Source organism: Drosophila rhopaloa, unplaced genomic scaffold, assembly GCF_018152115.1.
Source record: "Drosophila rhopaloa isolate 14029-0021.01 unplaced genomic scaffold, ASM1815211v1 contig_115, whole genome shotgun sequence".
In the NCBI taxonomy this organism is placed as follows: domain Eukaryota; kingdom Metazoa; phylum Arthropoda; class Insecta; order Diptera; family Drosophilidae; genus Drosophila; species Drosophila rhopaloa.
In genome coordinates, this window is record NW_025334990.1 from 15,696,921 (window position 1) to 15,712,634 (window position 15,714).

Genomic DNA, 15,714 nt, shown 5'->3' on the forward strand with positions numbered 1-15,714 from the left:
GCCGAATTTGCATGTGTCGCTGCGACACAGAAAACGCTGGTTAATTAATTTCAGACACGCCATACATCTCGGGTACTTTGCATAAATTAATATGAAATCTTTATTTATGATTTATGCGGTGTCAACATGGCCCGGACATCTATCAAAATAGATTCCGCCGAACGCTGGAAATTACACACACACAAAAGAAGATGTGATGGAAATATTCGAAAATCGCCCACGCGTTTTGCACGCGACTTTGTGGCGTCTGCGCGGCGACTTTTTGTCCCCCAGATGATAATTTATTGTTATCCGAACAGATTGAGGTCAGGCAGTGAGGCAGTCAGGAGATTTACACATTGTCACATTGTTGTAGATTCTTATCAATTGTTACACGATTTTCGAATTATGTTTTTATATTTTTCAGTCGACTTTTTTTTACGATTTGCTGGAATGCGCATTTTGAATAGTCAAATTGGGTGATCACAAAAATGTATATATGTTGTCATAGATGTTTCCGGATTGCGAGATGATCTTGGAAAAATATTTTCACAGCCCAAAGATGATAGCTTTATAAGTAGGAGGGAAAACCCATAAATCATGTGTTCAGAAAAATATATAAAGCTTTGATTAATTTCTTTATAAAAAAGATTACAGAGATTTCTGAAAGTTTTAGTTATTTTTAATAAAAAGTTGTGGGAACTATGTTATTATTTTTGTACTTTAAATTATTTTTATTATTTTGTACTTTAAAAAAGTTTATTCCATTCAATATTATTTATTGAGCTTCTGGAAATGCCCCATTCTGGCAAAGAGTATTCCAAAAAGAATCTCAGGATTCCCTAAGAATTTTTCAGCCAACGATCTGCTGAAAATGTTCCAAAAAGACCCCCAAACTCCCATCGAAATAAATACCGCATGTTTGTATTGTACTATATGTGTTTCATATTTATTATTTTGAATTCGTATCGTTTCATCGTCATTCGCAAATTGCTCATTGTAATTACTATTATGGTTATTATTTGTCAGCAGCCCATTATCATTATGATTCTGATTATTGTTAACAACGTTAATATTTTCGTTAGGGATATCAATATTAGGTTGTTGCTGCTGCTGCTGCTGTTGCTGTTGCTGCTGCTGCACATGTTGCTGTTGCAGCTTTTGAAGGCCACGAAGAAGTTTCTTTAGAATCAGCTCTTCGTGCTCCTCATCGTTCGGATAGCTATCGTCGATTATATTATTAGCATCAATATGATTGCGATTCTGCACAACAGTTTCGGTCACTGTTTCCATCTCACCTCCTTCGGTCACTGATGTCTCAACTTGTTTGGCAGTTGAAACAGGGTCAATTCGATCGTTTAATTGCTTAAGATTATTGTCAATATTCTGATTGAACGCGCTGTGGCTATGGCTATGGCTATTGCTATGGCTAGGGCTATGGCTATTTGGACTATCGAACTTAGTGCTATCGTCTAAACTACTAGAATCAGTCGTGCTACTTTTATTATTCAAATTATAATGCTCGTTACTGTACAAGTAGTTGTAGTTTTTTGGCAAGGCAGGTATTGCATGATTAACATTAGCGCTATTACTATCAATTAGTAGGTTTACGTTTAAGTTTAAGTTTAAGTTACTATTAACATAGGGTTTTGAGTATTCATTTTGTGGGCTATCCTGCTGTTGCTGTTGCGAGGGTAGTTCAACCAGTTGCATATCAGCACCGGGCGGACTGTTGCTGTTGCCGCTCTTTGTTGCAGTTGCACTCGTTGTTGTTGCCACTGCCGCCGAGCGTTTTCGCCTGTCCCGCTTGCGACGACTGGCGGCCATAATGGCCACCAGATTGAAGGCGCTGGGTGCCAGCGAGGCGGCGGTGGCGGTCAAGGCCGTTGAGGTGGCCGTCGACGAGGAGGATGAGGAGGAGGAGGCCGAGGATGTGGCCTTCGGCAGGTGCTCCACCCTCTCCCTTTCCCTCTCCAACTCGCCCGCCTCCCGCTGCTCCTGCTCCCACAACTCCCGCTGCAACTTGTGTTGCTGCCGCTCCAAACGGCGACGTCTACGACGCTCCATTATCGTGGCATTGTTGTGATGATGACGGACAACCAGATTTTTGCGTTGCGGTTGGGCCATCACACCCACTGTGCCATGTTGCCGATGGCGACGACGTTGGTGTTGCTGTTGCTGCTGCTGCTGCAGCTGTTGCTGTTGCTTCTTCTTGTGTTGCAACCTTTGGCGGCGATGTTGCTGGCGATTCCTTTGCAGGATCACCTGTTGCTGATGCAGATCCACCTCATTATTGTTGTTGTTGTTGTTGCTATTGGCTTGGTTGTAGGACTTAAGGCTATTGCTGTTGCTTTCGCTGGTTATTCCAGGCATGTTGCTATCGCTATTAATACTTGTTGGGCGACGCGATTTCGAACGCGCGCGTTTTGTGACCGCCACTGGGCTTGCTGTTGTTGTTGTTGTTGTTGTGGTAGTACTGGGTGGTTTTGTTGTTGTGGTTGATGTGGTTGATGTAGTTGTTGTTGTGGTGGAGGCAGCTTGTCTATTCTTAATGACCAACAATTCAGCCAGTGTTTCGGGGATTTCCTCCTCATCCAGGCGATAGAAAAAGAATATGGCCTTCTTCATCACTCGCGGCTTGGCAAAATCCTTTAAGCCCATTGGCTTAAAATTGCCCTTAAAGCCCACACGTAGAGTTGGATTGTAGTAGCTGGTGTAGTGGTGATGACCATTAATCATGCCCTCTTTAAAATGACAATCCTTTGTGGCGTTTCTCTAAAAAAATCAAAAGAAAAAAGTAGGGAAGAATCTATGGTTAGTGAGGTTGTTTAGATAAATTGTTAATTAAATCTATTTAAGCTATTGGTAATTTCAAATTAAAGATGGTTCATATCAATTATTAAACAGTTCATTTTGTAGCTTTTAAAAATTCTTTAATCTATGAAAATTTCAATGATTATATCTAAGAAAACTCACCTTTCCAACAAGTCTGCCTTGATGGAAGCACAGATAGTAGTCTACATCCGCCGCATAGATGGTTAATTTGAAATCCAAGCTCAGCACATCGTTGACACCTTCCATCGTGAAGTATTCTAAAAGAGACATAATAAAATCCAAAATTTAATTAATTATTGGCAAACAAACATAGAAGACTCTACGGCTATTGTGTAAATATTTAATAGAACTAGAACTGGAACCACTTGAAGCGCATACAGATAACCCAATTAATTGAAAGGTTTTTGATAAAGTTATGAAGGGGCTTTCGATTAGAATGAAACTATGTGCCTTTTTCGTGGAACATTTAATGAAATCAATAAATCGACTAAGTCAATTACTGGCGCTGAGTCGTTGAACTCCCCTTTAAAGCGAAAGGGGTTTAACCCTGAAAAACTACTCCTAAGCCTGATAATTCCGAACGATTTGGCTAGGGTTACGGTTCGGATTTGGGTCTTGGGGGAAGACCTTCGCAGACCCTGCATATCGATCAAATTGCCTCAGTAGCACCTGCCCACCGATAAGATAAAATGTTAAGCTGACAATTTTCTTCCCCTTTTCGGAATTGTGCTTTAATTTACGCATTAAGGCAGTGGATTGGTAGAGTTCTGCCTTTTGTCTTATCGCTGACGCAAGTCGGCGTCTGATCTTGTCACTTTCGTTTAGCCATCAACCCACAATCATCAATGAAACGAGGGCTGCTCCTGAACTTCAGAGCTCCAGAGGCTTGGAAACCGCAGCAAATGAATTCCGAATAAATTAAGAGCGGCCGGACAAACAAAACATACGTAAACCGCAATGGGCGCCGCTCGGCGCGGTTCATAACATCAATCAAATATTAAATTACCAATAATTTAATTAAGCACACAATATGCACAGCCACAGACGAAGACCCAGACAGAGTTCAAAAAGTACAGGCAAAATTGGTTAGCAGGAAATGTTTTAAGTAATACTATACATTTTGGAAGAATGTCTGACAATCATTTTCGATCTTTTTCTATTTTTGTATAGACACATTTCAAAACTTTAGTTTTAACTAAATTAAACAGAACAAAGATTTAAAAAGTATATTTCTTAAGTTAGTATAATACTAGTTCGCTTTAGAGAAGCCCGCCTGTATTTCAAAACATACGCATCTGAATGTACTTGTATAAATGCCAATTTAATTTAAATGCCAATGGTAATTGATGAAGGCGAGTTCGCATGAGTAAGAGCTGTCTCAGATCGGTTCCAGATCGGAATGTTTCAAGTTTCTTAATGCTATATAAAATAATATAAGATAAAGAGTACTTACGATATGTTTGCAATATGTTTTCGGCGGTCACTCTGCCGTGCGAATTGATGTGCAGCGCCAGTTCGTTGTGTTCCTTCAATTGTAAAACATAGCGTTTTTTCGCGTCGCATGTTTGCATCGCAAGAGCAACCACAAAAATCTGCAAAAGGAAAAGGGAAAAAGATAACCTCGATTAATGGGCGATTCATCTGCATTACAACCACATCTGGCGACTAATCCTGCCCCAACGGAACCCTTTTTTGCCCCATAAATTTCCATTAATACGATGAGCTTTTTATTACACCGACCCGCACATGCGACACGAGAAATTGTATGATAAAGTTGAGCCCACTGGCCAACTGGCCATTAGCCGCGTTATGGTAGTCCAGGTAATTGGTTTCTCAATGGGACATGTTGTCCTAAGCTTTGACATTCTGCAGATAGTCGGTCGAAAAACCGGGTAGTGCGTTCCCATGCATTTAAATTGAAAGAGCAGGTTGGTCTATTACGAAATTTAATTGCTTGAGAATTGCAGGAATGATTATGGAGAGGATTAAAGGTATAGCTGCATTTTTTACGGATCAAAAAGAGTTCCCTGAATATAAATGGGCTTACAATAATGTCTAGAAATTATTTGGTTATTTTATATTGGTTAGGGAAAAGGTTAAAAAGGCTTACTAATTTATTTTTAAAAAAATAAAATAATTATCACCTGAGAAAAATACAACTTCTAGAATTATATTTCACAATCTGACACGAGTGAGTCTCATGTCCAATATCTATGGCACGTTTTCGACCTTTGAACAACCGAATTTCGGCTGACTACTCAAACGGTATCAGAAACAATGGTAAATTTGATAAAAAAAAAATATGCAAATCAGCAAAACAAGCGAATGGGCTAGACATATGACATATATGGGCGTGGCGAGTGCAAATTGGGTATTTATCGGGGCTTAGATTGAGCCAGTCTCATACATCATAATGTTCAATAATGTCCGTGAGGCCTATTTCCCACACGGCACCACACACGACCAGTAAGCATTATTAGCTATTTATGGGGTGATGGCCAAAAATAACGCTGGACTTCAGCAGTGGGCTTAATAGGGATTTTTGGTGGGTAAGCGATGGGTTTTGGATACAACCCACAACACATTGACCTAAGCACCAAGATCGACGCGTGCCGTTCGATTTATCGGGCTTAACCAATCGATTCGATTTCCCCAACTTGTTAGCATTCCTTATATTTTTCATATTGACGTTTATACTATGTCAGTTTTCCAGAAAGATGGATAAAGGGAAATGAAGCCTTCTGTTTGCACTTCAAAAAAAAAAAAAAAAAAAAAAATAGAGAATGCCGTGCGACCTTTTTCATAGTTCAATGACGTTCCCCAGCGTGTATGTGTAACAATCATAATCATAATAATAATTATTATTATTTTTTATGGGCCGCCTCAAGTGGAGAGACCCCACAAAACGGAGAGCCACTCCAATGTACACACGCTTCCCATATCAAAACTCCGAATTGCTTCGGCCCCCCACTCCAATTTCGATTACACACACTCAATCTCTTTGAACGTATAAAAATATTTTGACATTTCTCAAGATAATTATTCAGAGTGTGTTGAAAACAAGGCAGCTTTCGATTGAGATTGAAGATTTCCAGATGCAAAAAAACCGAAAACTGGAACAAGGCTTTGGCCCAAGTATTCTTGGGAAATAGTAAATTATGCTAGTTCGTTGGTTTTTCCCCTGCAACAAATTATTCATAAAAATGATAACCCACAAATCTGCCAATTATGTAGATCGTAAAAATGTACACTGGAACAAAAACTCACCATCAGTATAAAAGTAGTCCTGACATTGGGCAGCGAGAACTGTCGTAACCTGCAAGTAGGCAAAAAAGTAAACGAAATGAGTATTCAGTTTTCTGTATTCAATGGTATTCACAACAAAATTACGCTAGCTACTATAAATAAAGAGTTGAGTGTGATTCAAAGGAGAAACATTTGCATAAATCTTACAGATTATTATTAATGATTATTATTGGTTTTATTGATTTGTTTTCAACTTTATTCGTCTTGTTTTGTTTTTTGTTTCCCGAGACGAACTTCCGTCTTTAACAACAATTAAGTCATTTTACGGCCGATCGTGAGATCTTTAAAAAATGTATTTAAATAAAAAATACGAAACGTATCCATCGGATTTTCATGGAGAGCCCTTCCAGTGGCTCTGGGCTCAATGTCACCCCATCACAAGTGACCACAAGTGGCCACTCGGAAAACGCCAGAGAAAAATGTGTTTTATATTTTTTTTTATTTTTTTCCTTTTATTTTATCGATTTAGTCGAACAAGTCTTGCCATATTTTGTTGTACTTTCCGCACTGCATATTCTGTTTCACGACCAACTAATCCCCGGGCCCAAAAGGTCATTGATTTCAGCTTAGCACTGAACTGAACTGAACTACAAAAAAAAAGCCAGCGAACAAGAACAGAACTCAAGACCCAGAAGGGTAGTTTCTCAAAGACGAAGGTCTTTTCTGTTCGCCGCTTGAAAAGTGAAAACGCAAAGAATCAAGCTCGAGAAATCAATATGCAGCGAACGAGAGTCAAAAGTTAAAACAGCCCCAGGAGGAGGTGATTTTGCAAGGCCTTTAGTCCCGGATTCGAATCCCTAACCCTCTCAGTGGGCAGTCCCAAAAAATAAAATGCAAAAAAAAAACCTCAGCCAAATCAAATGCCTGGTGGCATGCGATTTTTATCATTTTTCAATTTCACAGCAGACAATAAAGTTCATTTGAAATGTGCAAACACACACGGGCATTCTAAATGAAATTTCACAATGCCCGCCGAAGGAACAACATTTTTTCAAACGTTTTTACATTTTTTTTTTTTTTTTTTTTTTTTTTTTACGGACAAGCATTTGCCTTGGCAAGCAATTATATCGACTTGAAGCTTTTGCAATTTATGCTTAGCTGACGTTCTCAGTAAATTATTGCACCGCTTTTCCAGCGAACAGAGAAGCTACTGCTGACTGATCAATAAAAGTAGCTTACGAAATTTCAGTTACCGAAGGTAGTTAGACAGAAAGTAAAGCCCTTTTGGGCTGGCAACCGCACAAAAACACCGAAATTGAAATTGAAACCGAAACTTCAAGAGTTCAGGAGTTCTCTAAGACCAGACAAAAGGTCCAACGCATGACCCGCGGTTTTACAGGCAGAAAAAAACGTCTATTAAAATTCAAACTATAATAAAAATTATTCAACTCATGAAATTAGTTTGTAATTTATGAAATAAAAAAGTGCTATGACACTGTTGGTTTTATATATATATTTATATAGTTGTCTGATAACTTTGTTGATAAAATTTTGTCAATATTATGATTAATGAAACTGATTTGTAAATGATGAAATTGGAGTTGCTTGTGCAGTAAATTATAAGTTATATTATCTTTAGTGGGTTTTTTTAAAAAAGAATTCAAATTTTTAATAGCAAGAAGATAGCGATCATTCATTTTAAAAATGATTTTAATTTCCTTGTATTTTTAAAGAGATTCTTATTTATTTTAATCAATTTTTTCCAATTTAAAAAATGTTTTTTTTTGCTGTGCATGAGCGGTTCCCATGTATGTAACTCGATATCGCTTCTATGGCCAGTCGCCTCTGTCTGTGCTTTACTTTTGTTCACTTCTGCGACTCATAATTACCTTATTTGGTATGCAGACAGGAGCTCAGAACGGAGCCACAAGGGTCTCTGAAAAGTCCCCAGTTTCCTCAGTCTGGCTTACGCAATATCGTAGGGCCTGGGCCCTCGATACCCCAAAATGTGCCCTGAATACTGAATAGCTATAGTTTTGGATTGAGAAGTTTTTCCTTTTGCTACGTGCTCAAATTTCTTTTTTTTTTCTTGATAGGAATAGGGATTGGGGACCACCCGAACGAGGAAGCTTTCATTCACAAAGCCCCAAAAAAAAAACAGTGGAACCTCCTTTCGTAATATCTACGTCACAGCGAACACATTTGAAATGTGCAATCTAATCGCTGGCGACATTTTCAGGCTTTTAATTAGTTTGTCCACTCGATTGTGCTGGCTCTTGGCTGGCCCCCACCGGCCAATACATATAAATCTGGAAATTAAAATTAAAATTAAACTCCAAGTGTTTCGCCCCGATCGCATCGATCGATAATATGCTAAGCACCAGGTCTTTTCAATTCGATTGGAATCGAATGCAAACTAGTTTGGGCCTCCAATCTCGAATCTCGAATCTCCTCTCGTCGATCGAATCTCGAGAACGGGCACGTGTTGGCATCTGGACTTTAACACTTTAATACTTCAGCACTTGTTGCTTCCAACTCATAGCTAACATAATTGTACCCCGTGCTTTGTATATTTATTTAAGCAAAATAAATATGGCATCTGCGGAATGCGCAACCGATTAGATTAGGCCGCATTTGTATTTGGACAGAAAAATGAATTGGCAGAAAGATTCGCCAGAGATAGGCCAAAGTAAAGAAAGTGATAGCATTGAACTCTGATTGCGGGCACGTGTGTTATTGGTAATCCATCATGTAATTAAGGTCCTGTAACTGCCCGATTTTCCCTGTCAACAGCCACGTGTTCTGGTGTGAAATTTTATGCTGTCAATTGTGCGTGTGATTCTGATTGTGATTGTTATGGTTATGGCCACCCTATATTTTGTATTTTTTTGTGTAGCATTTTTATTTTTTTTTTGGCCTACCCGGCTGCACTTAATGCAATTTTTTGTCCTTTTGTTTTAAGGGGTGGCTTGCTGGGAGTTGGCTTGGCTGTTACTTAATACTCTTACATCATCCACCTTGCGCTTTTCGCCGAGCCGAGCAACCCTAAGCCTCATCCCTCGGCAAAAACCCCTCGAAATCCCCCGATATTCTCCGGCTGCAACTGCAACTTTTTACGTGTTTGCTCTGTCCCGACTTAATGAAGTTCCAACTGAAAGGGATGGATACACATCGTACACCATACTATATGTACACAAGTACTCAACTGACTTTGACAGTTGCCAGTTTTGTGTGTTGCCATTGTTTTTGCAGCAGGGCGCCGAGCTGGTGGGCATTATATGAAAATATTTATATAATGTGCACAGCAGCGACTCCAATTGCAACTGCAACAGGCAGTGGGAGTTGGGATTGGATTCCGAATCGGATTCGGATTAGGATTGGGAATGTGAAGTATGCATTTCAATGCGACTTGAGAAGTAGAACAATATGCAAATCCGATCAAGAGTTGGGGTGGATAATAACAATAAGTTAGGCAGAAAATGTCACATGGTACAAAACAAAGCAAACAAATAATATGGAATATTACAGCTTCATTAATATATTTAAATTCTTTTATTATTGAATTGTAGCTTTAAGAAAATGTTGGCAAGCCTTGTTATAACCGTCTTTATTTTAAGTAATTTCCTTACACTTTCTTGGCCACTTTCCAGACTACTTTAATTAAAAGTTATGGCCTAAGATTGCTCTTTACCAAGCCAGAAACTTTGCATACTTTTGGCATCGCGAGGGCTCTTTCCCATCCATCCCTATCTCTCCTTTTCCCTCTCGTCCCGAAACCTCTTGAACTTGTAGCCACCAAAGCAACGCCCCAAATCAAATAGAATAGGGAGCACCACCAGCACCACCAACACCACAATGCCGCAAATGGGAATGGAAATCCGTGTGAGTTCAGTGTACCCCAGCGATAAGCTAATGTTGTTTTCAGACTGTTCAGTAGATATATATAGGAGAACGAATCATTTGATGTCAAGGCTGCGGGGGAGATGGCAGAAATACTGGAATGCTGAAAATGTTGACGTGCCGCCACACAAAACTCGCCTCATTAGCAAGCCGCCCTTCTCACCTTTAAAGGCACTGGGAAAAAATTTCTTTGACTATCGTCAAATATTTAAAACGTTTGCTAATCAGATTAGGAAGAAGGCTGGATTTATGTTTTTAAACAATTTAAATAGCTTTATAAAAGATTCAACCAAAATAATGTTTAACATTATCAACAGACATTTCAGAATGTTTGTCTAAAGATCGCAATTTGTCTATAAAACATTATATAATTCTTTAATTAGTTTTGATCTCAAAAGCAATTTGCCTGATTTGATGATTGATTGTTAATTTGGTATTGTACCCTCTAAAAAACCTACTCATTCTGAAAACGGGAGATTCGTAAATGATTATAAATAGCATATATTTTGCTCTGTGTGACCACCCCCTTTTTTCCCATTTTCCACTATAAAACCTCTATATAGAGGGGTTGTATCTAATGCGATTTTCGACGCCGGGGACAGCTGCACCGTCGGAGGTGATAAGCGGCTTTCGGCGGTGCTCTCAGCCCTTTTGATAAGTCCGGGCTACTTAAGTGGCAGCGAATATACTTTGTTAAGCATTCAGCAACTTTCCCAAAGTGTCAACACCGTCGCCCCAGACAGAGCGAAAGAGACGGGACTAGGGCTGCCGAAAGAGACAGACGATGGCGACGAAATCGATGGGAAGACGATGGCGAGTTTAAGGCAAACATGGCAAGTGCATCCATTGAATTTGTCTAGGGACTGTGTGCGGGCTACTCAAATATGACACCTTTTTTCTGGAAGTAAATAATAATTGCCTTGCACCTGAAACTGTGGGGCAAATGCGTGTTTCGATTTTCATTCCGGCTAAATAGCCGGCTCAAATGGCTAAGCAAATACATACATTTAATATGCTTTCAAAGGGAATCGCGATCAATATATATCGAAATCGGGCGCCTTATCAAGCTTTATGGTTCTATAAAAGCCAGTTTTACATTACTGTAAATATCTGATAACCGACGATAGTCTATTGCCAATAAATCACCGAGACAATAAAAGCGAAAAGATAAATCAAGCGCTAAGCTGATTAGTGTTTTGGGGATTCAAAGAAACAAAACTTTCTAATTCATCAAAATCTTCCATCAATGCGTTTTATCTTTGATGATTTTTCGAATTTTTCTTGGTACCTCTAAAAGTGGGTGTGTTTGTGGTGTTTTTTTTTTATTTTTTTTGTTTTTTTTTTACGAAACACTATGCCAACAATGACAACACCAATAAAACAACCAGCATTGTGGGTCAGGTGCAACGACAATCGTGTGCAGCCGTAATGCCCAATGCAAATATTTGGCATAAATCGAACAATTAATCAGCCGTCTCTGTTGCTCTGTGCAAATATTTCAAATTGCCTTTTAAAGAAAGCGAACTTGTCGACGTAGAAAACTCCATCGAGTTGTAAAAGCCTCCACAAAACGTAGTAAAAATTCAACGAGCCCTTCGAGGGGCCGAGCTTTGTGGTCTTTTCTGATAGGGTTTTTAGTGCCATGCAAAAAGCAAAACAAACTATAAACACTTGACGGTCGCATGGTTCTCTTTTTTTGGCGCATTGTTATTATTTTGTATGTATGTATATACATTTATACACATATGAAGATATAGACCAGTGTTTATGTACGTACTACGCGTAGTACGCCGTGGCGTATATTTTGAACGTGTTCTTTGCTGATAAGATAGTGACGAACTCGTTTCTATACTTTCAACTGGGGGAGAACTTGCCCGTCGGCTCAGATCAGGGGTTTATTGGGGTATTTGGGGTTGGCTTGGCCAGATCTTGGCCACTTAGTCACTGGCATTGAGCCGGTCATAAAGGCATAAAGCCTTATAGACCGAAAATCGATTGCAAATCGAAGATCGCCAAAAGTCAATCGTGATAACAGGGCTTATCGCACCAAGAACTTCACTCTCCTCAGGTTTAACCCACCATATTGCAGACAGATTTTTAAAACGAAAAGTGTGCCTTGACTGCTTGAACCGAATTCCTCACTCAGTACAGCGATAATAACAAACAAATGAGCGACTTTTTCACGCGTTTGCCGACGGCTTTTTTATTTATAAAACCCCTGATCCCAGCTGCCAATGTGACTAATCGTTTTGTATAGTCTATAAGCTCTACATCATCATCGTTATCTCTTTCAAATTACAGGGGCACCGAGGAACGTGCCTTTTGGGGTCGTTTCCTAATACTGAATTCTGATTTTCGGTCTGTGCCGTCATATGTTTGGGGGACCCAATTATTTAAGCCACTTTTTTGCAACTCACTTTTTGTGTATATACAGCTTTTTTCATCCGCGCGTAACCTAATTATAAACTTGGATGTGACATTTTTTTCATTTAGCGGCTTTAGACGCCAACAAACTTTTGTTGGCCTGTTAATACCCTCAAACTTTTCTACATTTTACATGAACGTACTCTGAACCCATACGATTAAACTAGGAACCTGACACGTTTATTGATAATTCAATATTTTGAATACTAATTAGCATAATTCTAGGAAATATACATATGTATGTATATAAATGAATAAATATAAATATATTTTCAATGAACTTGTTGATTTAACGACAAGTCATGCAATGAATAAAGTGCAGTTTAGTTGGCCAAGGTTGTCTTGCGTTCATTAACGGTAACAAATGAGGCGAGATTCGATTTCTGGGTGTCTCGATTGCATTAATCAAAGATTCACAAAAATATGTGCCAAGTCACAGATGTATTTATGATGTTTTGGCATTTGAGCTCGTGCCTCTGGCCAAATCATAAATCTCAATAAAACACTCGAGGTTCTAGATTAATTTGTGTGTATTTCGAGGGGTTCCATTCGAAGATCTTCTCCTAATGTATCTTTTTTTGGCCCTAGAAAATAACTCGTCTGTTCGTGTTTATCAAAATATTTTAGACCAAGCCCGTGAGCTCTGCTCTTGGGTGTTATCTGAACGTATTTCCGTTTAATTAATAAAAGAAGCGAACAAATTCGAATTTTTAAATCAAATATTGTCTATTTTTACAAGAAAACGCGTTTGACGCTTATCGTCTCGTTGAAAATACTTTTTGGTGGGGCGTGGCATTGTTTGCCTTATGAAATGTTGAACTTGTTTATGATTCCTAAATCGGGTGGGGACTGTGATTGAGATTAGGAACAATTATATTGAATTAGTTGGAATTAAAGGTTTTAGTTTGGTTTAGTTTTCTTTGCCAGTCTTGCAAGCGATTTTTAACCGAGGGTTGGCGCGTTTGCAATTGATTTATAACTCAGGTAAATGTCCTGAGATCAGAACACGCCACAAACCCTCGAAAGTTTTTTCGAAAAAGGGGTTGTACACACACAGTAGCACAAATGAATACACACAAGCTGATTTATCCTGACAGTTCGCATGTGTTTGTGCCATAACAAGTTATAAACGGCAATTATGGACCTGAACCTGAAACAGAAACACAAACTGAAACTGAAACTGAAACTCAGACTCAAACTTGGCCTTTGCACACATTTCATATTTCTTGTTTCGAACATATAATTGTGCTTTTGATGTGTGTTTGAAAATTGTTTTTTAAGTGAAATTGCGTTGCGCCTGATAAACAGCCCTCCATTTATTATATATATTATTTTTATAGTTGCGTCTGTGTTTGTGTGGGAATTGTGCGAAAAGTAAAAGGGAGCGAAGAACACAGGTCATGGTATTTGCGGATTATTCTTTTGATTGCGTATGGTTTGCCTTCGGTAAAATGTTCGGTTTGGGATATGGCGGTTCTTCCCTTTGCACGTGGTTTAAGGATTTGCCTTATTTAGTTAAAAATGCATCGAGGTAATTATTAACAATTCGAAACTACCGCTGAATGTTTTTTTTTTTTCTAAGCCATTGAACCTTGTTTTCCAAATAACCTTATATTTGCTCTTAACTATTTTATTTAAGTTAATAAAATAAAGGCCAACTTTAAAATTAATAATGTGTTGTCCATATTATTTTTCACTTAAAACCGGTGAATTGGTTTTTTCCATGAAATGATATTTTATTCGGCGGGTATTTTTATTAGTTTATCATTCCTATAAAAAAATTCTTCAGAAAACTCGTAAAAATTAATAAAGGACCAGCCCCAAAATAAAAGGCGATTATCGAAACTGTCTGGGGTTTTGGGAATTTAAGTTTTATCATTATGATGAATAACCCAAATATTCGAGTTATGCTTAAAATTAGGTTTCGAAACTTACATCGTATACTTCTGGCCGCATTGTAGCCCCCAAATTTAAGGGTGTAAATTATAATCCAACATGGGTTTGTGCGTAGTATCGTCGGGAGTCTATCATTTGACTGACGAAAGAGTTTTAGTTTTCTGCTGAGCACGGTGAACACGAGTCCGAGCGGAAATTCAGAAATCAGAATTCGTATAAACTCGAATATGCATATGGATGTTTACGGCGAGTCTGAATCTGATACTTCGGGGCAGAAAAGCAGCGTCAACAAATTTATAACTACACCGCAAAAAAATGCAATTAAATCCGGTCGTGTAGTGGTTTTCTGTTTATTTTATTTCGTATTTCTTGCATTTGTATTTTGTCAACCGCACTCTATGTTATGTACATGCAATATTTCGCCTTGATTTGCGTATTTTATTACTTTTGATTAACAATATGTAATTGGTTATTATTATTATCGGGTGTATATACTTGAATATTGCACTTTTGTCAGAAGCGACACGATATTTTTACTTGTATATTTTTTATTCGAATATATCTTTTGTGTATTTTCGCGTTGCACAAAAATTTTGATTTATTTTGCGGGTACTTGTTTTGCACTGGCACTGGGGCACTCGAAAATATATATTTCGCCTGTGTTTTTTTAACTGGTTTTGGGGTGTGCGATTTTTAAAACAAAATCAGTATCTCTGTGTAGCCGCAATGCACTTTTCACCTCTGGCTAATTAATCAAATTAATCAGGCTCATTTGAATTGGTTGGTTTAGTGATTTTGGGTTGTGGCTTAGAATTTTTCAAAAATATTTTCCAAGGCATTTGTTGCTGGGTATTGGCTTTGGTTATCCGTTGGTTTCGCTGGCGACGATCTACAGCCGACGAAAGGTGAAAAGAAACTGAATCTGAAACCGAGAGGCGGCGAACATAACATCGAGCGATAGCGTACCAGAGCCGAGTCCCACATAACAGACCGAACTCTGTTCGAACGCTGTTAAAATACTTATCGAACCGCCCCCGCCTCCGCACACGCCGCTCATTTACAGTTCGTCGTTATAAATTCTTGGAGTCGCAGACATGTCCATGTGGGTGATAGATGGTGCGCGGAAAAGCTGCTCCGGAATTCCTCGACCGCTTTTTGTTCCTTGCAGATCGCGAAGTGGTTACAATTTTTAGCCATTTTTAGATGGTTAAACTATATTATTCTTTTTAGATTAAGCATAATAATCCTAATGTTTAAATCATTTTATATTCGTGTACCATTCTAAAAGGAAAATTGTTAAGTTATTTTGTACATGTGACTTATTTCGTATGATTTTGATATGTACAAGACTTATTCAAATAAATACTTTTTGGATAAAACAAATAATGATACATGAAATACAAATTCAATTGTTATTATTTCATATGTTTATAA

The 15,714-nt window shown here is 38.4% G+C and overlaps 1 protein-coding gene across 1 annotated transcript; it reads right to left on the reverse strand.

Moving 5' to 3' along the window:
- Positions 1 to 753: 753 nt before the first annotated feature.
- LOC108038122 (probable serine/threonine-protein kinase tsuA) lies at positions 754 to 15,182 on the reverse strand. The gene is made up of 5 exons (XM_017114842.2): positions 14,320 to 15,182; positions 6,082 to 6,130; positions 4,268 to 4,406; positions 2,956 to 3,071; positions 754 to 2,754 (listed from the first exon to the last, which is right to left on the reverse strand). Coding segments are annotated over exons 1-5 (2,307 nt in total). The 5' UTR covers positions 14,322 to 15,182.
- Positions 15,183 to 15,714: the final 532 nt, after the last annotated feature.

What these genes read in the sequence shown, in the direction of transcription:
- LOC108038122 (XM_017114842.2), bottom strand. An exon ending in AAACATATTGCAAACATATC is followed by an intron (nt 3,072 to 4,267) that starts GTAAGTACTCTT and finishes TGTCTCTTTTAG; the next exon opens with AATACTTCACGATGGAAGGT. An exon ending in AAGGCAGACTTGTTGGAAAG is followed by an intron (nt 2,755 to 2,955) that starts GTGAGTTTTCTT and finishes TGATTTTTTTAG; the next exon opens with AGAAACGCCACAAAGGATTG.